Source organism: Apis florea, unplaced genomic scaffold (assembly GCF_048593485.1).
Source record: "Apis florea isolate Af1SG1 unplaced genomic scaffold, ASM4859348v1 contig_3367_pilon, whole genome shotgun sequence".
NCBI lineage: Eukaryota > Metazoa > Arthropoda > Insecta > Hymenoptera > Apidae > Apis > Apis florea.
The window spans coordinates 4262056-4286266 of NW_028256746.1; the positions used below are offsets into that span (position 1 = coordinate 4262056).

The window sequence follows — 24211 nt, forward strand, 5'->3', positions numbered from 1 at the left end:
TTGGATGTAATGTTCACTCAACAAAGAAATGTTTCTTACTCTCAAAAGTATTTCCAATTCTAAGAGAATTTGAAACTGTAAGAAGGATAAATCAACACGATCCATTTGAAAAAAGTACGTTATATTATTAGTATTAGTTTTACACGAAAATTTTGATTTAAAAAATGTGAACGTAATGAGCAAATGTGGCTAACTACTCTTTTTAATATGCACAATCAAATTCAACAAAATTTCACGAAAATTAATAATTAATAAAGGGTATGGAGTGTCGTAATACGTGTGAACTCCTTATTTTTATTAATTATAAGATAATCTGTCTAATTTATCATCATTTAATTATCGCAAGTAATTCGAATCTCCAAATGGATCTTACAATGAAAAATAAAAATAATGATTATTGTTGATTAATTAATTATAGGTAACGTTTTCTTTTCAATTATTTAGATCCGTGTATTCCAGTTGTATATACAACAGAATATATTTATCCAATGTAATTTATAGATCATAAGCGACGTCTCGACGAAACCACTGGGAAAACATATCTATACAAAGGCAGGATGGTACCGGCCGGTCTAATAATCCTTGGAAAATATTCGCAATTCTAAGGAGATGGCGGCGTTGTCCCTGTTTCTCACACGTGGCCCAGTTATCTCTCGAAACGGAAGCAGGCGTTCCCTTATCGAAACAATAGCAGCTAAACCGAATTGGAAAGCGGTCGGCTATTCAATTATCGTAAAGGAAGACCAGGAGACAACACTTGGCCGTGTGCTCTTCCTTCATTCAAAATCGTTGACGGCAATTCTCAGAGTATTCGTTTTATGTCAACATTGAACAAAAACACGTTGGATCGGTAACAATGATAATAATTTTGCTCGAGTCGATGAGAATTTCTTTACGAATAATTCGATCGGATCTTTATCCTCTTCTTCGTCGATTCGAACATCGATTTTTCCAATATCAAAATGAAATTCTTATTCACGAATATTAATTCGTGAATCTGCATCGATGGCCTATTCGAGTCATCGAATAAAAACGAGCTGTTCTCTTCGCGTCATCCTCCGGTGAAACGATTCAAAGATTTACTGTCTAAAAGTGACATCACGTAGAAAATCACGTTGATTCAACTCGAGAAAACGTGGACACGTGAGAGCAGGTGTACAAGAGGCTCGTGGACAGGAAAAACGTTCCAAAATTCGATCGTGAGCAGAAATCGATGATGGGTAGGTCGATTCGATTATCATTGGTTCTTTGTTCGGGATTCGTGAAAGATGGATCCATTCGTTATGTAGAAAATTAAACGAGAGATAGATAATACGAATTATGATTTTCACGGTGCTCTCTATTTTCAATTATCCTCCACGCGATCTCGTTGTGAAAACAGAGGCTAATGGTCTATATGTTATTGACGTTTGTGTAAAATAATTGATTAAGATATAAGATATATATATTTTGCGAATGATATATTCTTTCTCTTCTACACGAAGGCAAAAGAGATTCAAAGACTCGTTACAATAACGCACAATATCTCAATTAGTTAATTTGAATCGTTATAGCGTCGGTTCAAATATTCATCGGCTGGATTTCCTATTCATAGCTAAATTAATTCGGCATTATTATTCCATCATATCTCGCCCGTGTCGAGAACTTTCACGACGCAGACAGAAGACAGATCGCCGCCCACGCGCGTTCGAAACTATCGATCAAATGGAACGAAAATCTTTCGAGTTCGTATTCGTTTAACTGTCGTTGAATTCCACGTAACGAGAACTAGTTTGGAAAAAGAGCACGCATCTAAAAACACGACACGGGATTTAACGAGGCTGTCGCATTCTTTGTCCAAGTATTAACCACATACGGAACAAGTATACGTGCCTTTAGACGGGCCAGATCAGGTTGAAAAGAAAAACTTCGATCGCGAATTCGATTAATTACCGAATCCATGGAAACTTTTATTCGCCTTTGATTTCTCTTTTCTCATTGGAAATATGGCCGAGTTAATAATTCAGATAAAATTCTTTTTTCTTCGCGAAAAAAATTCTATCGAATAATCTTAATCTCCGAAATACTGAAATACCATCTAAATAATCTCATTCATTCAGATCGCAAATATCAAATTGAAGAGCGGCGAGAGAGTTTTTCGAGCACGTTATTTAGAAAGTTAGAGGAAATGCGTCAGAACAGTTGAGTGACAGGTACGAGTGTAGATGAGCACTAAGAAAGAAGTGTTTTAGTAACGAGTAACGAAACTTTGAGAACAAACAAATTTTGAGAAATTACAATCAATCAGAGGAATATAAAAAGTATTCGCATTTTCATTTACGTAATTCGTTTACGATTCATAACATTCTCAAATCTCATGTAGTTTTACTCGACATTAAAAGTATGCAAAATAAGTTCCTCGTCAATTCGAATTGAAATTCAGATATCAGATTGAAAATCCCTCTTAAATCCTATCTCTCTCGATCAAAAATCCTCGTTTTCGATAACACGCACGCGTTGTTGAAATTCTCACGAAGAGGAAACAAGCCAAGAACGAAACGAAACGAGATAAATAAGGAAAGATGAGAAGGGGGCGATAAAATTTCTCTGCAATCGTCCCCCACCGGGGGAACACGGAGAGAGATTCGCTATTTTTCGGCCTTCTTCACGTTGAAATTCCTTCAAAAATTCCCGCTTGTTAAGAAGAGTCAAGCTGTTCCAAGGTTCAACCGCCTTCGTGAGGAGGTTCGAGGAGGGGGTGAGGATTATTGTAACAGCGTAGATAAAGGAAAGGGAAGAGGGGGGAGGAGGAGCTTCACGGAGAGGAAAGAGAATCCGAGCTAAGAGGATTCTCTGGCATCCTCTTCGACCATCGTTCCGAGGAGGAGGACCGTTGACAATCGGTCGGAAATTTCTTCGATCTCTTCTTGGCTGAGGATCCATCCCCCTCCTCCTCCTCCTCCTTCTCTCCGCAAATTTTTGCTCGCTTCTTGCACAGATCCATCTCGCAATATTGCTCTTCCGTCGCACTGGTTGCGAACGATACGATACGAGACGGAGGAGAGAAAAAGCGAAATTGCCTTTCTAGGTCTCGGTGGGAAAGTACTATAAAATGGTGGATAAGCTTTGGTAAGATAAGATTCGAGGTAGGAAAGAGTTGCAATAATTGCGTCTTCTTATCTCGAGGCGAATTTGATAGAGAAACTCGAAGGTAAGAAAGCACGAGGGAACGAAGATTGGAAAACGATTGGATAGGTTTTATATTATGAAAACTTATTACTTTGAGATGGGTGGTTCATATTGTTTGAATTATGATTTTGTATTTAACGAGGAAACTTTTAATTATTATTAACAATACTGTCACTGAATTATATATATCTTTTTTTAAAATTTTATTCCCTCAAACGAAGATGATGACGCATATTAAAAAAAAAATGCACATATTAATTACATATTTGCATATTTTTTTTTTTATCTTCTTTATATCGTACAAAAAAAAATAAAACTCGATCTAAAAATATTCGAAAGAAATGTTCACAATTCGATTCAAGAGTGGATTGAAAAGTCGAACGACCCTACATATCTAACACATTTTTCGTCCGGATCTACTTTCACGGTCGGAACGATCGCTCCGTTTTTCCGCGCATAATTTTTTACACCGTAACGACACACCGTGTATACTCACGGTGTACTCGCGACGACGTTGCTGACAACTGTGAACACGAACCGAGATACGGTGGATCGTGAGAACGTGTGATGGAATCGAGTTTGTTAGATACAATTTAGGGGCCATTACGGGGATCCTTCCTCGTCAACGGTTACGCGCACGACGATGCACACGCGCGATATTCGCGGCTCGAATTGGCCGCCATAAAATAATGAGAGATACGGGCGGCGCAAAAATACCGGGGAAGACTGTTGGAGAATCGAGGCTGCGATGGAACAGAGGAGTCGTTTCGAGGGAAAAAAGAAAGGGAGGCGGATTTATCGGGGAACGGGCGTGAAGATGACGAGAAAAATTGGCGTTCGAGTGCGAAGAAACGCGCCACAACGGCGAAGAGGAACGGTTGGAAATGTCTGTTGAAACGCGAGACGTCGCGATTATTTGAATTTCCCTCGAAAACGAGGGAAATATTCGAGGTGCTTGGGTAAACGAACAAAAACTTACGCGTAACGAAATAATAGATTCGTCGAAGAATCTATTATTTTAAAAAGAAATTTCTTATCGCGGAATTTTGATAATTAAACGGATAATTGAATAATAAAAATATTGAAAAAAAAATTTTAAACTAAGAATTGCAAATAATAATAATAATAACAAAAGTTTATCGAAATATTCTTCATCTCGATCGAAAGAATGTTTGGCAGAAATCATTAACTGACACATGGAAGTAAAATTCTAGTATGGCGCCGTAAAAGAGAAATATAAACTTACATCCTGTCACTCGAGACATCCTGTCCAGATGCATCCAGATGATTTATAGAAAGCATTCGTAAATCCTTCAAATTTCGACGATTTGCAGACTTCGCTCGAATTCTTTCTTTCTTTTCTTTTTTTTTTTTTTTTTTTTTTGTTCTTTCATAAGAACATTCCTGTTCTCGTTCTTTCATCTTTGTATCGCAATTCTCTTTCGTCGCAAGTTTCCTTTTCGTTGCAATCGTCTCTAAGATCTCGCAAACGTGAGCATATTATAAGCAGCTACGATCTTTAATTGGAACCCGATCTAATGACAATTGCACCAACTGCGACCGTGTAATTGATTTTAAGCTAATTGTAAGTACATCTCCCAGACTTCTTCCGATCGTATTCGTTAAACGAAGCGTGATGCTTTTTAGAGAACTCGAAAATGAAGTTCTCGAAAGTGCTGGAAATGGTTATCGTTGGGAGAAATTGTCCCAATGAAAGCGCAAGGAGAAAATGTGTTATTCGAAACCAATTAAACTATTAAATTCTTTAAATTTTAATCTCATCGAAGCTACTTAATTAATCCGAATCCAATCTTTAAAACCAAGATTTCACGATCGCAAAATCACAGTTAAAATACTTGCTCACCTTCGCGATTGAAGCCCAATAGATTTGTAAAGCCGGGAATTACATCGTTGATTTACATTCTCGAACGAGAATAAAACTGGATTAAAACGATGGCGAGAAAAAACTGAGATAAAGAGAAAAAAAAAAAAAAGAACACGCTTAAGAGACAGTGACGTCGTTCAGGGTACTCGTGTATCAAGCGAACGGTTCACCTCCGTTTTTAAAACGCCGTAAAAATGGCCGTCAACCGTGATAAACCGAATTTTTATTCCCTTTGACATTTATACACTTTACCACGGTCGTACTCGATTTACATTCGCCGAGTTTATTACCCGCCCTTGCTCGTAAATAATTTTTAATATAGTTTTCCACCGTTGGTATATTATGTCTGTCCTCCCGGGTGTAGTTAACTTCATTTCGGTGAAATACTAAAATTTCCCTCTCGATGCACCCAGGTGCTCGTATCTTTAAATAAATTGGAACGCATTACGAAGATTACCACCGGTCTTCGTGTATTATTTCCGCTTATCATCGTTACTCCTTGCCGCTTACCTTCCTGCTGGATAACGCGAAACGTTGATATTAATATTAACGACAAGAATTCTTTCATTGTATCGATCGATTTTTCCCCCCCATTTTGAATTGTTTAAATAATAACGATTTCGATTAAAAATTGTAACGTGAGTCAAGAAAGAAGGTAGCAATCGATGAATTGGCAATATTAATATTAGTAGTATTAATGATGAATCAAAGTAATATTAATGACGATATTCGTGAGAAGTTGCACGAGTATTTTTTCAAGAGTTTTGTAATTTTACGTTGTAAAAGTTAATGTTTACATGGGTAGGAAATCCATAGAGGAATTTTCAACTCGAGTTTTTCTATCGAATCGAATTTAAAAATACTTCCCTTTCTCGTTTCGAAGCTGATAAAAGAAGTCGTAAAGAACGAAACGAATATTGATCAAAGGAGATACACTATTGAAGATACGCTTTGAAGTACACAAGTATCTACATCGACGTCATTGACTGCTCCAATTGACGAATCTCGAAATAGAAATTCGTTCTTTCATGGAGTTAATTCCATGGGGAGTATGAATCGTACGCTTAATCTTATTAAAGGCCAATGCAACGTTTTCATTTTTTTTTTTTTTTACTCAATCTTAAAGAATTCTTCTCGTTTCTCTAAATTATAACAAAAACGAATATTTTTTTTTTTTTTTTTTTTTTTTTTTTTACGTATAAAATACTAATTAACACAACTGATTGAAAATGCAATATTCAATTATTTTTCTTCAATGATTTTTCTCTATTTTTTTACCATCTCGTTGCTTCTCATCGATGAATGTAAATTCGAGCAATGAATTACGAAGAATACGGAATTGGAAAGTGAAATTCTCGTTTTCGTACGACGTATCTCGTGGTAGATCGCGCGAAAAGAAAGAAGAATCGATCTCACGAGTGACCGATCTGTTAAACCGAGAGGAAATTCAACGAACAAGCTTCGACGATTACGGGACTCGTGAATGAAAAATGCGATGTGTAATTATAGCGGATCGTGTCTCTATTCGTTTCGAATGGTGTTTATAATTTTAGATCGCGTTTGAAATGGGAAAACTTATTCGGTTGACAGTGATTCATTCGTTGATTTCGTCTACACGAAGAATTTACTTGGCGATTTATTTATATTTGAGTGTATTAGAATTAACTGGCTGTTCCTCTTCTGAACAGATTAATTCTGAATAGATCGTTTGCCGTTGTACGTAGATATTGTGTTGTAGAAAAAAATGTTAGAGAAGCTGGAAGAAGTTTATTATTAGAGAATCCAGAATCCAAAACATCTTGTCGAACGTCTTGAATGTTGGATTTAAAATCAAGTGGATAGCGTCTCTTGAATATCGAGAATTTCGGTGTCAGTAATAATTTTATCAATTTATAAATATATTTATTTATAAACATATAATATAAATTATATAATAAGCTAAATAAAGTTAATAAGATTACCTTATCGATAAATTAAACAATTTTTATATAATAAATTTTATTTTAGTGTTTAAATTGGATTTAAAAAATTAATTTTCTAGATATTATATCTAGAAAATTATATCTGACAAAAGAAATATTTTCATAAAAATAAAAGATCGCCGTGAATAAAGCTGTCAAATGTATCCCAATAATGTGTAAAAACTAGAGAAAGTAGCATTATTGTTTCTGGAACAATTGATTGAGTAGATAGATATTAAGGGAAACAAAAAGGAGATGTCAAAATTGTTTCATAAAAATAAAATATCATTTTGAAAATTTTTCATTAAAATTCAATCTAAAGTTTACCATCGCAAAGAAAAGATAGAAAGATAGAATAAGGATAAATCTTGACATTATCATCGCGATCATTCTCAAAGAATAAATTCTCGAAGAAAGAAAAGGAGAGACTGGCGGCGTTGAAAGATCCCCCTCTCTCCCCCATTACCACAAAAACGGTATTAAAATTATCAAAGAATTTTTTCCCTTCCCCCACAGCCGATATATCAGATTTTCCTCGGTCAGAATCGAAGGGGATTCCCCGTATCATCGTGATTCCCTTTACGAGATCACTTCGTCATCGAATGTACATAAGGCCGACGCCTTCTGTCAAAAGCATTCTTCCACTCGCCTTCCTTTCGAGCAGACCGACCGAGGATCAAGGGCAAAAAGTGGCGTGTGTGACCCTTGGGCGCAAAAGGAATAAAAAGGTGGATCCTTTTTTTTTTTTTCGTGGCTGTCGTCGACAGAGAGGATCATGACCGTTTCTTATCTGCAGGAACGGTCAATCAGAAAAGCGCAACGTAAACGAGACGAGTCGTTCTCGAGTCTCGTGCTTTCGCAAAGAAAGAAAGATTCGAGAGCTCTCCTTGGATGGAAACCGAACGAGTTGAGGGAAGTTTCCTTCTGTGAACAACCGGTTGGTTCCCCGCGGCTTGAGTCATCCGAGTTGAGTTTTTCCTGCGTGGAAAACCGTGGAATAAGATAGAATGCATCGATTTTTTAATACGAGAGTTTTTTTTCTCTCCGCACGAACGAGGATAGATTTTTCTTTTCTTTTTTTTTTTTTTTTTTACGATCCGGGGGAGATAGGCGTGCTTGGATTTAGAAGGGAATCTTGGCGAGGATCTAGATATAAAGGTGGATTGGTTGCTTGATAAAAAGTTTGGAAATCTGGGTTGAATTTTTATTCGAGTGGGGAGGGCGAATTGAAATTGAATGGGAAAAGTAAATTTTGAAAGAATTTTGAAGATATCTAGAGTGATAATAATTTTTATCGTTGATTCACTAAAAATGTATATCGATCGAAAGGTTGTTGTATCAGAAGGAAGAGATGTGCCAGCTTTCGATAAAATAATTCTATCCTCGGAGATTTATCTGGTTTAGATAAGTTTGAAAAGCAGGGATCAACGTGAGAAATCTTCTTTATCGACAGCAAAAGCTCGCAAGTTTAACATATTCAGATTTAGCAGGGAGAGAGAAAGAGATACGTGAGATGTATACAGCTAACGAACAGCTGTTGAATTTGCTTGCGATATTACTTTCAATAATAAATTATTATCAATAATAAGATTGAGATATTTTAATAATTTTATAATTGCTTTAAAGAAAATATCAATTGTCTACATATAATTATTATCGTAAAGAAATCGTAATTAAAAATTCTTTTTTATTTCAATTTTTGTGGGATAGACAAATTTTTGTCTTCGTATCTCGAGATCTAATTAATTCCTCTGATACGTCTATAAATCAGAGCGATAAATGAGCTCCCATTGCAATTTCGCAATCTTTATATAGACTTTGACCGCTACCTTCGAAAGATGACGCAGCAGTATACAATCGATGCTAGAATAAACGATTTTTCTATCATGTTAATTAATTTTATTAAATTGTATCTCTCTCATCCTTATATTATTAATGTTAGATTGATAATTTTCTTTCTAAAATCAATGACGATATAACAATTCCTTCGACAAGAAGATTTGTTTGATAATTTTTGCTCACGACGAAAGAGAAAGTCACGAGTTAATCCATGAACTAGCATAAATCGATAATCTCGAAACAAAGGAAATCTACATTACAGGTTGAAAGCTATACAAATGGTTGAGCAAACATCGAAAAGAAGCTTTTCTTGTGTAACAAACACAAATAAAGGAAATTCTTGGCTTTTCTCTTTGGCAAATTAAGAACGTTATTCTTCGGGTCAGTAAACATGAATGTTGGAATTGAAATGATCAAATATATATATATATATTTCCTGATATCGATATTTTCAATTTTCTTATCTGCTATAACATTCCATCTTTATCTAACTACGTACTTATTATAAATCATATCTGTTATTTACTTTGATCTGATTTGGTATTTGATTAATTATCGATTAAAATATTAGGATAAAAAAATGTGCAAATCATTAAGAATGATTTAGCAAAAGAATTGAGAACAAAAAAATTAGAATCCATTGAGATTTCTTTAACAGAATAAAAACTGCGCGAGTGACTCACCCTTAAAGAATCATTTACCTCTTACTTTTTCTTCTGTTTTCTCATTTTATTTTCACTTGCTAATGAGGCTAATTTTTTTGTTTTCTGACCTTCGAATCTCATTTTCTATCGTACAAAAAAACAATATCTAAAATTCACGATCGATTATTAAATTTAATTGACTCTAATTGTTTTGATCGAAACAACCCATTTGATATTACAATTTTTTCGCTTTTCGATACACCAATCGTCTCTATATATCATTGTTGATGCTCGACGAATTCGACAAAATTGGTTAGACGAAGAGCAACCTACTAACCGGAGCCATTTGTCCAAAAGAACGACGACTTCGGACAATTTGGATGCCAATGTATCTGCCGTTATATATTTCGTTCTTGGCGACACAACGCCGATCGAATGGAATCTTCCATTACATCAAGTCGATTAAATTCGAGAATTCAAGATGTGGTAATGGCACCGCGATTTCATCCTTAAAATTTTGCTCGCATACTTATTTTCAATATATCTCCAAATTGTATTTTATAACACTGTTTATGTTAAAATGGTGGATGACCGCGTTTGGGATTTATATGCATTTGACGATAGAACAGCTGCAACGCGGAGACCACGATAAAAATAGGGCGACACCTAAGTTTACGACACACGATTCCGCGAAATTCGATGGAATATTCGCGTGTTTCTTCCAGTTAATTCCTTAACGATTGATGAGAATTAAAATTTCAATAAAGAAACGTTCGATCGATCGAGTGATATCAAATATCGCGATATGATAATTTTAAAAGAAGAAAGAAAAAAACGTCGAAAAGAGAAATTTATCAAAATAAATAAATATATCGACCATTGATGAGTTAACGTGGTTTGAAGGAATTATTACGTGACATCTTGCGGAATACAGTGTTTTTTGGATTCATTCGAAAACTTCGCCTACCGTTGCGCATTAAAGAAAATAAAGTACTTCCTTTCGGAAGACGGTTGACTCTGCTGTACGGTAAATTTATTTCCGACCTTCTACTTCTGTATTCAACCAACGATTTGAAAACAGTTCACGCGTCTTATCTTAGAGAAGAGCTTTGCAACGATTCACACCCCTTATCTGCATAATTTCCCGCAACGGTGCAGTTTTTTTTTTTTCGACCTCGATTTTTCATTCCGAATTTACGACCGAAAATTGAAATTCCATCTTTCATTTCGATTTAACTCGAGATAAATCGTGATAAATCTATCATAGTAAGCACGATATTTTTTTCAATAGTAAATTAATTCTTTCAAATTATAATATTTGAAGCGGTTAATAAAACATCACGATATCGATTAAACAAATAAAATTCGTTATATTCATTTATAAATAAATAAAATTTATTTATATCACGAAGACGTTAAAATTCAATTATATTTTTCGTCGCGCTAATCTTTCATTCCTTTCGTACCATTCGTAATTCCTTGGTAAAGTTAATTATAGTTAATAATCCGCCATGATAATTAAAAGTGCAAATATACGAGGATGAAATCGTTCGTGTTACGAAACGATATGCAAATTATTGCAGAAAAATCCGATAGAGAAGAAAAATAATGAAATATCGTTGAGCCGACAGTGACGTATTAAACTCGTAATCCACCAATTATTACCGCGCACACGCTTCGCCATATTAAATTTTTGGAGCTTATCTCCATTACCATTTCGTTTCATTTCGTTTCTTTTTCTTTTCTATTCTTTTCTCTTCTTTTTTTCGCACTCGATCGATCGAGTTTTCCGCTTGACACTGATTTATAGTTACGCGAGAGATCGGTTAAACCACTTTATCGATTCCGCTTACCGAATAGAAAGCGTGGAGTTATGACTTCAATTCAATTCTTAATCGAAAATTTCAATTTCAATTTCAATTCGCTTCTTAGCAAAAATATTAAGTTATGAACGCGTTACATTTGATAGTTCCGTTTAAAGTTTACGATTGAAAATTTCCAATCCATTTTCTTTTCCAATCAACAAGATGAATTTTCTAAATATTTTTCTAAGTATATAAAATCTTAAATTTGCACGATTGTACATCCTATAAACCTACGATACAAAACATTAACGGCTCGTTTCTTGTCACTCTCCAAACCGAGCAAAAAGAGCGAATAATCGCAACCAATCCAATCAATCCCGCTAAGAAATCGAGATTTCCCTTCCTCCAATTCGCCCTGGTGTATGCAAAACCGATAAGGTTTGGCCAGCGCAGGTACTCTAAATACGATTTATCTTCACCGACCACGAATCGAAACGCAAAACTGTACAGCCACGAAAGCACGTGGCGAGGTTGGAAAACGAGGGGATTGGCCCATCGGTTTCCCCTACGCAAGCCCAGCTTGCGACGGTCCTCTTCTCTGAACCACCTAACCGAATCCAGTCCGCGTTCGACAACGCGCCCCCTTCGTCTGCCTGTGTGTGTTGTGTCCCTTTTCACACCGTCCATTCCTCCCACGAAACATCAGTTAAGTTTCAATCGAAACGGGGAAAACAATCGCGCCCGATTTATTTCGAGCGAGCAGGTGGCTTGGAGTGCACGTGGATTCAAGTGGTGACCGGTGATTTCGAACGTTCAGACAAATGATGGACAAATCGTCGTTGATTCATCATCCTTCTTATCGTTCTTTCGCATTTTTTTATTAGAATTTATAATATTAGTTTTCTTTTTCTTTAATTTTCGTACAATTGGATCGATAATAGGTGAAGTTGGAAAAATTGTATAAAAATTGATGGTTTCGAGAAATTGGCGTTTAAAAGGGTAGGGAAAAGAAGAGGGAAAGATGAGAAGAGGATGCGATACTCTTTGGTATTTTAATTTTTCAATTATTCCGAACAACGCGTGATTGACGACCCCGTCTCGATCGGATATCGATTATTTTGGAAAACTTTTACCTCGCGCTCCTCGAGTACGATGACAAGAAGAAGTGGACAAATTTCTATCAAAATTCCAGAGAAAATTCTCGTGTTATGAAAATCAATAATACCGAAAATAGATATAAATACCGAACAATGAATCTTTTTTACGGTAATATTGGACACGAATAAAAATGAAAAATCATCCAATTTCGATTAAACCAATTTGTTCATTGTTTCGTTGTAAATTATAGCAACATAAATATCGCGATAAATTTTCGCAAAAATTATCCGAAATTGAAAATGAAATACGAGGAAAGAGACTTTACATTATTGTTATATTGGCTCCATTGTCGCGAATCGTTTCGACCTTTCGAAATGGTGGGGATTCTATTGTTTCATATATTAAACGACGAACTTTTACTTTCGTTTATTCGTACATTTCTCCTCGACTCAATTACAATGATCCACGAATCTGTCTATACATTCGTTTCTTTACTCAACGCATCCCCTGTTTATCGAGCTTTTAACGTAATTCAACGAAAACATTGATTCCTGTGACCTGGATACACACATGTTAGATTTAAACGAGTGAATTAGAAGAATCTCAATTTTATCCTGTGATCACTCTATTTATACACTCGTATCGATATTTTTCTCCGTATTATTATATTATATTTATAAAAAAAAAAAAAAGGAAATGATTCAAAATGATTCATTTAACATTAAATTCTTTTTCTTCAGAAAAAGGGTCAGAAAAAGGAAGGAAGGAAAGAAAAAAAGAAGTATCGTTTAATTCTATTTTAATAAGTAGAAGGTGGAAGAAAGACATTAGTCTCGAATTCAGTTTTGTTTTGAGGAGGAACTTTCGACTCGATTTAAAACTTCCCCCGCGAAAGTTTCGGAATAAAAGAATGGAAAGGACACTCCGGTTTGCCAACTTTATCTATCTGTGGCTATCTTACATCTGCCACAAGCTATGGAATTTAATCTCCACCGTGACTGGAATAAAGTTCCGAATATATTTTCAATCCCGATTCTGACCTTACATGCTTATCGAAAGATCTGAGACTATTCTCCTTTCAGAGAGAATTTTATTAAAACTTCCTGTATCTCTGAAATTCGTCTATCTTATCTTTCGAATTTCGATTTTATTTCAATATATGTACGAAAGGAAGTGCGCACGATTAATTTTAAAACGACGAATCTTCCCTGGGGAAAGATCTCTAAAGGAATCTTATTTATAGGATAATTTTATTTGAATATTCTACCTTTGTATCTTTATCATTCTCCTCATCTGTCCCTCGAGTTTTAAAGTTACCGAATATATTTTCATTATATTTATACGCTATATCAACTTTTTAATATAAAAAAAAAAATACAATAGAATTTGTTTAAAACATACTCGATCGATCGAAATTGAGATTGCAAATTTCTCGCGCACGTGGAAATCCAATCGTTTTAGAAATTGTTTAAACGAGTGGTGTAATGAGAGGGAAAAGATAGTAAACATGGACGGTGTGTCTTGGTGACAATCATTCAAGATATGAAGCCTCGAGAACGGAACGAAAAGGTTGTCGTTCTCAGTCCCGCTCACGAGGACAGTGGGGTAGCTTCCGGCGATATAGGCGAACTTTCGTTCTCGGGAGAGTGCGAGGGAGTCGTTTGTCTGCGAGAAACAAGAGGACCAAAGGGAATCGAAGGAGATGAAAATCAAGATCCTAGGTCTGACTTTATGGATACACTTTACGCACCCCTTGAATTGGCGATTCGTCGAAAAATTTCATTTCCATCTAAATTTCACTTCAATTCGTGTAAAGATAAAATTCATTTTCTAAATTTTCAACCGGAATTTTTCCCAGAAGAATCGAAATATATTTCCTTCCATACGTGGAAAAAGGGATTAATTACGAGACAAAAATTTTTCAAAATTTACGCGGAAAGATAAATTTACGATTATTCTTCCAAACATTTTCTAAATTAATTGGAATCGTTTCTCCTTCGATAAAATTCGAAATATTTTTTTATTACGCTGAAATAGAGATTAGTAGCAGACTCGTGTGTCCGTTCACTGGTTTAATTATAACCGAGCATCGAGTTGAATACAGCGTTAATAAGTAATGGCACGAGTAAAGCCAGGTAAGACCGAAACAAGCGTTCTTATTCTCGTCTAACTGGTTTTCATGGTCCGTAGATACATCGCGCGATGCACCATAAGGCAGCATTACTACCCTGAGAGTGGTTGGGGTTGGGTGGTCGTAGTAACCGGCGTTATGGTGCAAATTCTTGCCGCGGGGATTCACGGGGCTGTTGGAGTGTGGTTGCTGTTGGAAGGATCGAAACGATATCGTCAACCCCCTCTTAACGTAGGTACGATATGCATACGTCGACGATCCCATTTTCTAATTTCAATATTTGGTCAATCTCATTCTCTAAATCGATCGATAAACATACGAGTAACACGCACGCATTCCTGTGCCCCTCCACTTTATAAAAGAACAGAGAGGCCGATACGACGCTGTTATCGTTATTATTATTATATTAATTTCAAAATTAATTCCATTACAACGCTTCGATAAATCAAAGTAAGGCGTAAATAAAAAAAGCTACTACAATTACAAACGTTGTCGTAAAATTTTTATTACGGGCTATTAAAAAAAATTCATACGCATTTAAATTCTCGTAGAGAAATAGTCTGTCCTAATTCAACTCACGTTTCTAAATCATCGCGCCGCGCACAGAGCATATTGATATCGATCTGTCGTGTCTAAATCTGCCGGAAGAATACAAATCCATACCGATGTTCTTTCCCCTCCTCGTGCGTTTAAAATTTATCGCGGACAAGCGGCAGAAACTCAAACGGAGAAACTCATCGAGTCTGAACTTGCGAGGCGGGCCTTGACAACGAGAAGAAGAAAAATACGGTATCGCTTGAATATTTCATGGGGTACGGAGAAAAAAAGGGAACGACAATTTGCCTGAAACGATAACCGTCTCGCTACAAACGTTTGTTATCGAGCGTTATTATAATTCAACGAGCAAAAACCATGAAAAAAAAAAAAAAAAAAGAAAAAAGAAACCACGCCTCTCTTTATCGTCGTTCCCGTAAAACCGAGCTCGTCTGACGTTACCTCTTCTTCTGTTTTCCTTTTTCCTTCGCTTCGCCACGTCACCTCGACCCGCTAACGAGCTCTTGTCCTTCCTTCCCTTCTCGCCCTCCATTTACGAGGGTCGTTGTTTAGGAACGAAGCAGATTTCGATTGTACCGAATTTTTCTCGACCTCTTCTGAGATTTCTCTCGTTTCATCACGTCGAGGAAGAGGAAAGTGGAGTTTCCAAGAGAGACATTAGACTGCTAATTTTAAATAACATCGAGTGAACGCGGAGGATGCGAGGTAAATTTAGATTAAGATGAATTTTTCGTGAACACGAAGAAAATCTCTGAATTTTCAGATACAGATAAGATGTGATATTTGTTTAAACTTGGTATGTCTTCTCGCGTTATAATTTTATCGGTTAATAAAACGGTTGGAAAAATTTTACAAAAGGATCTGCAACTACGATCTTCGATCGTAAACTTTATAGTTTGGTTGTTATTCCCCCTAGGGATCGCCCAGCATCTCGTTTGGACGGAGTTGTCATGAGGTTACGATCCAAAGGGCTGTTGACCCGCTATTTCGCCAATTCACTCTCCCTCTCGTTCGTTTCTTCGCTTCGAACGAAATTCAAGGGTAGAGATCGTAGCACCCTTGGGGATTCTCGATGGAGACTCTTGATCCTGACCGATGACAAGAGTGGAGAGAGGAAACGGTGTATAATGGGGGGGGGGGGAGGCATCGAATTCGATTCCTTTGAAATCTGCAACTTCCTCACGATCCTTCTTAACTTCCTATATTAATTCATTCCCACATAATTTACTTCTACAAAATAATGGAAAGAAGGATGAATTCTTCAAGAAAATTTTCAAATCAACTTGAAATTGGTGATGCTAAAATATTTTCTTAAAGAAGAAAAATTTCAATAGAATCATTTCATTTATTTCTAACTATATGTGTTTTAATTAATCTCAAACGCACATTTTTCTTTATAAACCGCTACAATTTCAGAAAGAATTTCGGTCGTCACGCGGAGCAACGAGAATAAGAGGAGGAATTAAGTGAAAAAGAAAAGAGCGTTCCCTGCGAATAAGTTATTCCTGACGAGCGTTGGACAACGCTCATCATGCCTCCGACCTATTCAACCGAGATTAATAACCGAACCTTTTTGTCATCCATTAACTCCGCGTCTCTGTGTAACTAAGCCGTAAAAAAAAATTGCTTGGACAGGATAATCGATAAATTCGTCCCGGTTGTTTCTCACGGAACAAATCTTCATCCCTTCTTCTACTTTTCTATTCCTCGTCAAAAACATCTCTCAACAAAAAAAAATCTCTCCTCATCCTTTGATATATCACTTCGCTCTAAATAAAAATCCATTCAACCTTCTGTTCCATCATTTGTACAACGAAGGAGAAAAATCGAGGGTACCGTCCTATTTCGCTCTCCTTTAAAAAGATCTCAATTCTCAATTGAAGTCGAAAAGAAAAAGCCCGACACCTCGACCCAGCCACGAACCTATTAAATCAAAGTAACTCGAGTTCCACTAGATAGATACTCGCATTGCGAGTCGAAAGAGATTAATAACCACGCTTTTCATCCTTGGAATACCTTCCCTTTGTCTTGTGTGAGCGGCGCGGCGTCCCCATCTTCTGCGATGGACGGCATTCCCCGTTTGATCGATGAGACTGTTTGCCCGAGCATCCGCGGCTCCGTTCGCGTGAAAATTAATTAAACGGCACAGGCCTGTAACAACTAGGCCTGGCTATTCGTCGCGGTTTGTAATTAAAACGGTCTTAACCTCGATAGAGAAGTCTGACTTCTGTTCAACGGAAGGTTCAACGGTGTTTGATAGCCGGTCTTAGGAAGACCGAGGTAAAAGAAAACCGCGTGGAAGAGAGATGGGTGGAAGGATCGCGAAGATATATCTGGTGTTCGAAAAATTGAAGAAGTAACTTTAGGAAAACGAAACAAACACGAGGTTATGGGTAATTTAATTTTGTAATGTGGGATGGAAGTGTGAATGAAATGGTTTTATCTATTTGTGCGCAAAATTAAATTAGATTAAATTTTACGAGATCTTTCTCGTTTCGTCCAATGAAAGATCAAACTTACTTTTGAAGAATGATTGTACGAAATTTTCGTCAGACATCTAGTCTTTTTTGTAGTCTGTTTTAATCTTTTAAAATCGGTACACGTGTTTTCTATCCGCTTGGTACTCTGTATAAAATAGAGGAAAGTGGCAAGTAGGTTGGCTAACTCGAAATCAATTTATCATTTCGATCTCTTAACGATGATCCAATTGGACGAAGAGAGAAATAGAGTGTGGTGGAAATACGGTGACTGGGACGAAATAGATAGGGATATCGATCTTGCCGCGATATGATTTTAATTGAGGGGAAGCCCGGTTACGTGAAACATTTATTACAATCGCAAACTAGAAAGGTGAAATATGGCCGGTAGAGATTGAAACGACGAGCGAGTGAAACTCGAATCCGGCATATGAAACGCATAAATCGTACCGGTGCAAATGAAGCTCGAGAGAATTTGAATATCGGTGAAATGAACAATGAGGCGTGAAGTGTTTTCGGCTTTGCTTAATCGACTCGATATTATCTATATAATTAGATCAGAAACTATCGTTACAAGTTGATTGTAATTATTATAAACACGATAAAATCCGCTTATAAAGATTTAACTAATACGAAGAGTTTGTGTGAAGATTGCGAAAGATTTCAGTTGCTTTTCCAAGAAATGTTCGATTCCAATCGTGTTAATTTCTCTCATCGATCAGAGACGGTTCTTTCGAGAAAATTTAACAAGTAGTGAAATAGGAAAGAGGAGATCGTTGTCCATAACAATATTCGTGCGTTATCCATCGTTTTTCAACTATTCTTGCCAAAAATTATCGAAAAAATGTATGAAAAAATCGATTAAGAAAGATTGATCTATTTATAGGATGGCTAGGAGCAATGTCGACAGGAGTGGCTCTACTAGTTTCACCGGTAACAATAGCGTTTTGTCGGAGAAAAAGTACAAGACTCACCGCGGTTTTGGGTGGCCTCGTTACAGCACTCGGCTGCCTTTTCACTTCTTTCGCCTCGCAGTTCCACCAATTGTTCATCAGCTATGGCACCGTTGTCGGTGAGTCACTGTAAAATATTATCAATTCCTTTACTCTCAATTTCTTCTTCTTTTTTTTTTTTTTTTTGAAGAGAAAAGTATAATAAGAAGTTGCATAAACATAATTTGCAGAAACGTTTCCTTTTTCAATCGATTAAATCATCATTTCACCTTCTTTCTTACGGTTACGCAATTATGACTGGACTTTTTATAAGTTTCACGCACGCCCACGTCTATCTCTAAATAGCTTGAAAAGAAACGAGATTCGCTCGTGCGATTTCTCAAAATTATAAGGTACAAATTAAAAAAAATATAAATTAAGCGAAATTTTAATCGAGTTAAAAGATTGGGATAACGCGATGAGATCATGGAGTTTTTATTATATTACTTTACACAGGTATAGGAGTCGGCATGACCAGGGATTGTAGCACGTTAATGGTGGCGCAATATTTTAAGAGGAGACGAGAACTGGTCGAGATTTTCATCGTGTCCGGAAGTGGCCTTGGTATCGCTGTCATGTCGGCTTTCATAAAGGGAATGATTAGGTAACCTTATGATATAACACGATATAAATTTTTATCTTTCGTCAAACGCGATATGAAAACGTTAATGCTAAAAAAAGAAAAAAAAAGAAAACGAAAAGTTAAAAACTAAAGAACGTTCTTTTTCTATTTTTTTTTTTAGCAAGATTGGATGGCGCTTAGGCCTTCAAGCGGTGACCGGTGTGGTTTTCCTCACGTTCATCTTAGGCACGTTTTATCGAAGCGCGTCCCTGTATCATCCGCAACGTAGAGCTATTCTACATCTGAAAAATCAAAAGCGTAAGATTAAGGATAAGAACAAGACGGACGATGGTCCGCCGTTCTTCGACTTCAGCACGCTGAAGAGCAAAACAGTAAGAATACTGCTCGTGTCCACTGGGATATCTGCCTTCGGGATCAACACTCCGATATTTTACCTGGTAAACTAGCAACGGAAAATTTAATCTATTGTTCTTAAAAGAATCATTGTACATACGTATAATATTTTTTTTAACACACGATAACAAACAATATTTAATTTTCTTTGGACGTCGTGAAGAAAAAAATGTCCTTCTTTAAGGCGCACCAAGCCGAAGAAGAAGGCCTTGGGGACACGGTGATCCTGCTTCAGGCTTATCTCGGTCTGGCCTGGACCCTCGGCTGTGTCGCCTTTGGCCTTTTGGTCGTGCATCGCAGCGTCGAATGCAGGATAGCGCGTCAGTATCTCACGCAAGCGGCGGTATTCGTATGCGGATTGTGCATTCTGGCCCTCACCGCCGTTCAAGGAAATTATCACGGATATGTGTTGTTCGCCTGGATTTACGGTACGTTATCTCGAAAAATAAGCGTCCCCGACCTGTTCGCGAATTTTTCTCTTTCTTGAACAAATGAAATTTGGAAAGCCAGATTCTGATTTCACCTTAAAAATTAAGAAATCCTGGTTTCACAGGCATCTTTTGCGGCGGCTACCATTACAGCCTGAAAATGTACACGTACGAGAGAGTCAGAGCGAGAAATTTCGCGAGAACGTGGGGTTTCGTTCAATGTTCCCAAGCCATACCGATAGCGATTGGAGTTCCAATCTCAGGTAAAACGGGTAACATTCGAATCGTTTCGAAATGTTTTCTCCATAACGTTCGAAACGAGGAGAAGAAATCGAGGAAAGGGAGTTAAGCGTGGGAGAGTTTTTGCAGGATACATGAACATCAGTTGCGGCGGGAAAGCTGGTTACTACTTCAGCTCGACGTGTGTACTGGTGGGCAGCTTCACCCTCTTCTTCATAGATCTTCACAGAAGAAATTTGTCGAGGCACAAACACGTCAGGTCTAACGGGACCAAGCACCTCTGCGTCTCGGACGCTTGTCCGCAACGCAGAAAGTTGTCGTTCAGCCAGGAACCGGACAACGATGGCCCGCACGTGGCCGCTGCCGGAGCCGCTGCAGCCGCCCTCGTGCTTGGTGCTGAGATCGCGCCGAATCAAGGTGAGCTTAATATCCAGGGGGAGGATCCATAGTGTCAACGATCGTGTCTTTGGATTAAAAAATTTTAAATCGCAACTAATCGTTCGAATAAAATTTGTATGAGACGAAGAAGAGAATGAAATCTCGTTTCAGGCGAGTATGTCGACGGTCTTGCCCCAGAGAAACCCGAGTTAACGTGCATCTCTGAGGAGGGAATCGCGGACATGGATCTCCCCGACAACATGCTCGAGGACCTCGATTACATCGGGGATTGTATAACCTCGTGCAACAAGGTCGAGAACTATCTGATGCTGTCCGAGTTCGAGAACAATCTGATAGCTGAAATACCGATCATCACGGATCGCCGAGGTCGAAGGTGGTCCCTGGCGCGTTCGAAAGGTGGCCAGTCGAACCTCGACCGTCCCTCGGCACCTCAACCTCAAAACGAGGAGACCGAAGCCAAGCCTAAATGGCACGCGGCGGCTCCTAATGTGCCTCCTAATAACAGGGTGATCACCGTGATCGACGAGGCAAGCACGTAGCTCGATCGTAGCTAAGATCGTTAAGATCCTTGTAGATCGAACTGTGCGTTGAATGGATATTTAAATCGAACTTTCTTCCTTTCTTTCTTTTTCTTCTTCTTCTTCTTCTTTTTTTTTTTTTTAAACTATATTGCAATTTTCATCACGCACGTACAAGAAGCAAAGTTCTTACGCAAATGAAATTATTATACGAAGGTTGATCATTAATCATGCATACGAGTGCGAGGAATTGGAAAAATATTTTTATGAATTTTATACATGGATTGAATTTTCGAATAGTTCGAATTGAGTAGTGGAACAGTACAAAATGAATGGATGGAAAAATCATGAATTAGGAAAGAAAGTTTATTTTGAGAGGCTGATTTTTTTCTTTTTGTCTCGTTTGTTCGCCTTTGATTTAAGATATTGTTAGAGATCGATAGAGGACGATAAGTAATAGCGAACACGGTGGCGCGTTAATCTGGACAAGACGGGTCCCTCACAGAGGCCGTAAGAGGGTCCAGTTATTGGATCACTTAATTCGCGGTGCAATTAAGGACAATAACGTCGGCTTTCGACGAGAGGAACCACGGAAACGTTCCGTCCACATGGAGATAACCTCGACTCGCGTCGACGTGTTTGTTTAAGCTTCGTGCTAGTTCACTGCCACGCGTAGAATTCACGAATCGGACGATCTTTCATTATATATCGCGCGAACGATTGACGATAGTCGAATACTTTTTCTCGAAATAAAAATTTCTTTTCTTTTTAAACCCAACGATCTTCTATGCTTCGAACGAAATTATTTCATTAATTTCGAATCGAAATGTATAATAATAAAATATGAAACGAGGATCGTCCGATTCACGTCGATGTAAAAGTCATGATCTAGAGCCTTTATCGAAGGAACCGCTTATATATACTAGTAGGCATTGCTAGCTAAAGATACTGAAACTAGTCCAATCGAAATTCGTATTGCAGCGATAAATGGTTATATATATATATATATATATAGTATAACGATACGTGCAAATATTAGCATTACACGAGAGTAATTTATCCTTGTACCGTTGTTCGAGCCATTTCGAGACGAATATTATTCTCTTTCGATGATTCGAGCGCGGATCGCGACCGGTACAAAAAGAAAAGAAAAAAAAAAAAAAAAAAAGAAACGCAAAGAGATAACGAGACACTATTTATTTATCAAACTATTTATATTAGAAATTATTCATACGCATATCATGTACATATACACACACACACATACATTTGTAAGCGTATGATACACATGCGTATGATATTATAACGTAGATTAACATTAAGAGATTAGTCGATTAAGATTATAATTTGAAGCCAATCGAATGCCGAAGAAAATATTTGTACAGGGAAACTAGACTGGTGTTACGAATCATTGAATATTTTTTTTTTTTTTTTTGAGAAATACGTCGATCGCGTCGACAAATCGAAGACAAAGATAGATTGAGAGTTTCACGAGTAATTTGACAAAGATGAAAATGAATCATAAATTATTTTTTAACGAAAAACGACTCCCAATGACTCGACACTTGCCTACGTAACTACGTGTTTAAGTTACATTTATCGTATTATTGTTATCATTATGATAACAGATGGCTACTAGTCGAAAGCGTTGCTCGATCGACGCGAATGAACAATAACTTACAAATTTATTACACGCCACAATAAAAGATACAACACGAATAAACTGCCTATATATAGTATATATATATATATATATTGTAATATTGTAACGTTGTTAATACAGAAATGTGATTTTATCAAATAATCTCTAGTCGTTTTCTTTTATTACACATTTCGCGAAACAAACACAAGAAGCACAATGTGTAACGATGTCCTTTCGACGCAGTTATATTTTCCTTCATTAACCTACTTCATCCATACACATTTCTCTTTCGCAATTAACTTGCGAGATAAGGTTGCACAAAGACTTGCAACTTTTTTTTTTTTCTTTTCGAGATACAGAACATACATTACATCCTTCGCTCTTCAAACATCTAAAGCTACGTGACTTATTTGAGAAACTCTTAGAATGGAAGATGATTCTAGACATTATATCTTCAGACTCGTATAATGTCTCTTAACATTCGTACACTTATGTTACGAAGTCAATTAATGAAGCGAAGAAAGAAATCAAACGAGACGTGTAAATATTCAAATATCTTCATTATTATCTTTCATAATTCATTAATATCTTCGTTTGATAAACATTTTTTTTTTGCAAGAAAAAATGCTCTAACTGATGGAAACGAATCAGAGACGTTAAATAAATGTAAGAGCATGCGTTGTAATTATTTATTAAAATCTGATTCGTCCACTTTATTTGAGATTAAACAATAATCGAATATGATTTTTCGATGATAAAAAAGATGAAAAACACGTCATTTCATTTTTGATCGTTCAATAAATTTAGATAAGATTGTAAAGAAAGATCTTCAAAAAGTGAATTAATCTGTAATTCATTTTTAGACGCTTTTCTTAATATAACAAATGAACGAGAATAAGCAACGTGTCTAAACTAAAAAAAAAAAAAAAAAAAAAAGGATACAAAAGATTTCTCTCGTTCGCGGAGAAGAAAATCCGCCTTTCATTCCAAAGTTTTACGTTCGAGGAAGTTTCAATTATACAATTAAATGCAATTATCGTATCGCCGAATGTTCCATTACGACATCGGTTCACGTAACCCTGATAATGCGATATTAATTACGAATTCTTGGTAACCAACAGTTGAACGTTTGTTACGTGCATTGGCATGCGAGAAATATCGAGCGCGGCCCACTATGCACCGACACACACTTTATCGATAAATTCTAATTCGCTTTAGTCACGATTCGATAACACCGATTAACCAACAAATACGATTCGTATTGTAATTATTTTCCTTCCTATTTCTTCTCATCTTCGCACAATTCGTCAAACGTTTGATAGATAGAAAGAACCGAGAAATATTGACGATGATTGCAAAAAATTTGATTGCAAAAAAAAAAAACGAGTAAAACAACATTCGTAGACAACATTTTGTGAGAGAGATGTTCGAATCGAATAAAGTTTAATTAATT

General features: G+C 36.8%; 2 protein-coding genes across 6 annotated transcripts in view; one reads left to right on the forward strand and one right to left on the reverse strand.

The window, feature by feature from the left end:
* Positions 1-22920, forward strand: part of LOC100866345 (uncharacterized) — a 44761-nt gene extending 21841 nt beyond the window's left edge. Inside the window, exons 2-8 of the mRNA XM_086911807.1 lie at positions 18450-18635; positions 19012-19159; positions 19299-19575; positions 19716-19959; positions 20085-20222; positions 20329-20616; positions 20749-22920. Of these exons, the coding sequence (XP_086767933.1) occupies positions 18450-18635; positions 19012-19159; positions 19299-19575; positions 19716-19959; positions 20085-20222; positions 20329-20616; positions 20749-21137 (1670 nt within the window). The 3' untranslated portion in view covers positions 21138-22920. The remainder of the gene's footprint in view (positions 1-18449; positions 18636-19011; positions 19160-19298; positions 19576-19715; positions 19960-20084; positions 20223-20328; positions 20617-20748) is intronic.
* Positions 1-24211, reverse strand: part of Ktl (BTB/POZ domain-containing protein Ktl) — a 91952-nt gene that overhangs the window by 16908 nt on the left and 50833 nt on the right. For 4 of the 5 annotated variants that reach the window (XR_015293257.1, XR_015293258.1, XM_086911814.1 and 1 more), the window contains one exon: positions 18538-18643. The exons of the other annotated variant lie outside the window; for it this stretch is intronic. The gene's annotated coding sequence lies outside the window, so the exon portion shown is untranslated. The remainder of the gene's footprint in view (positions 1-18537; positions 18644-24211) is intronic. 5 annotated transcript variants of the gene reach the window in all.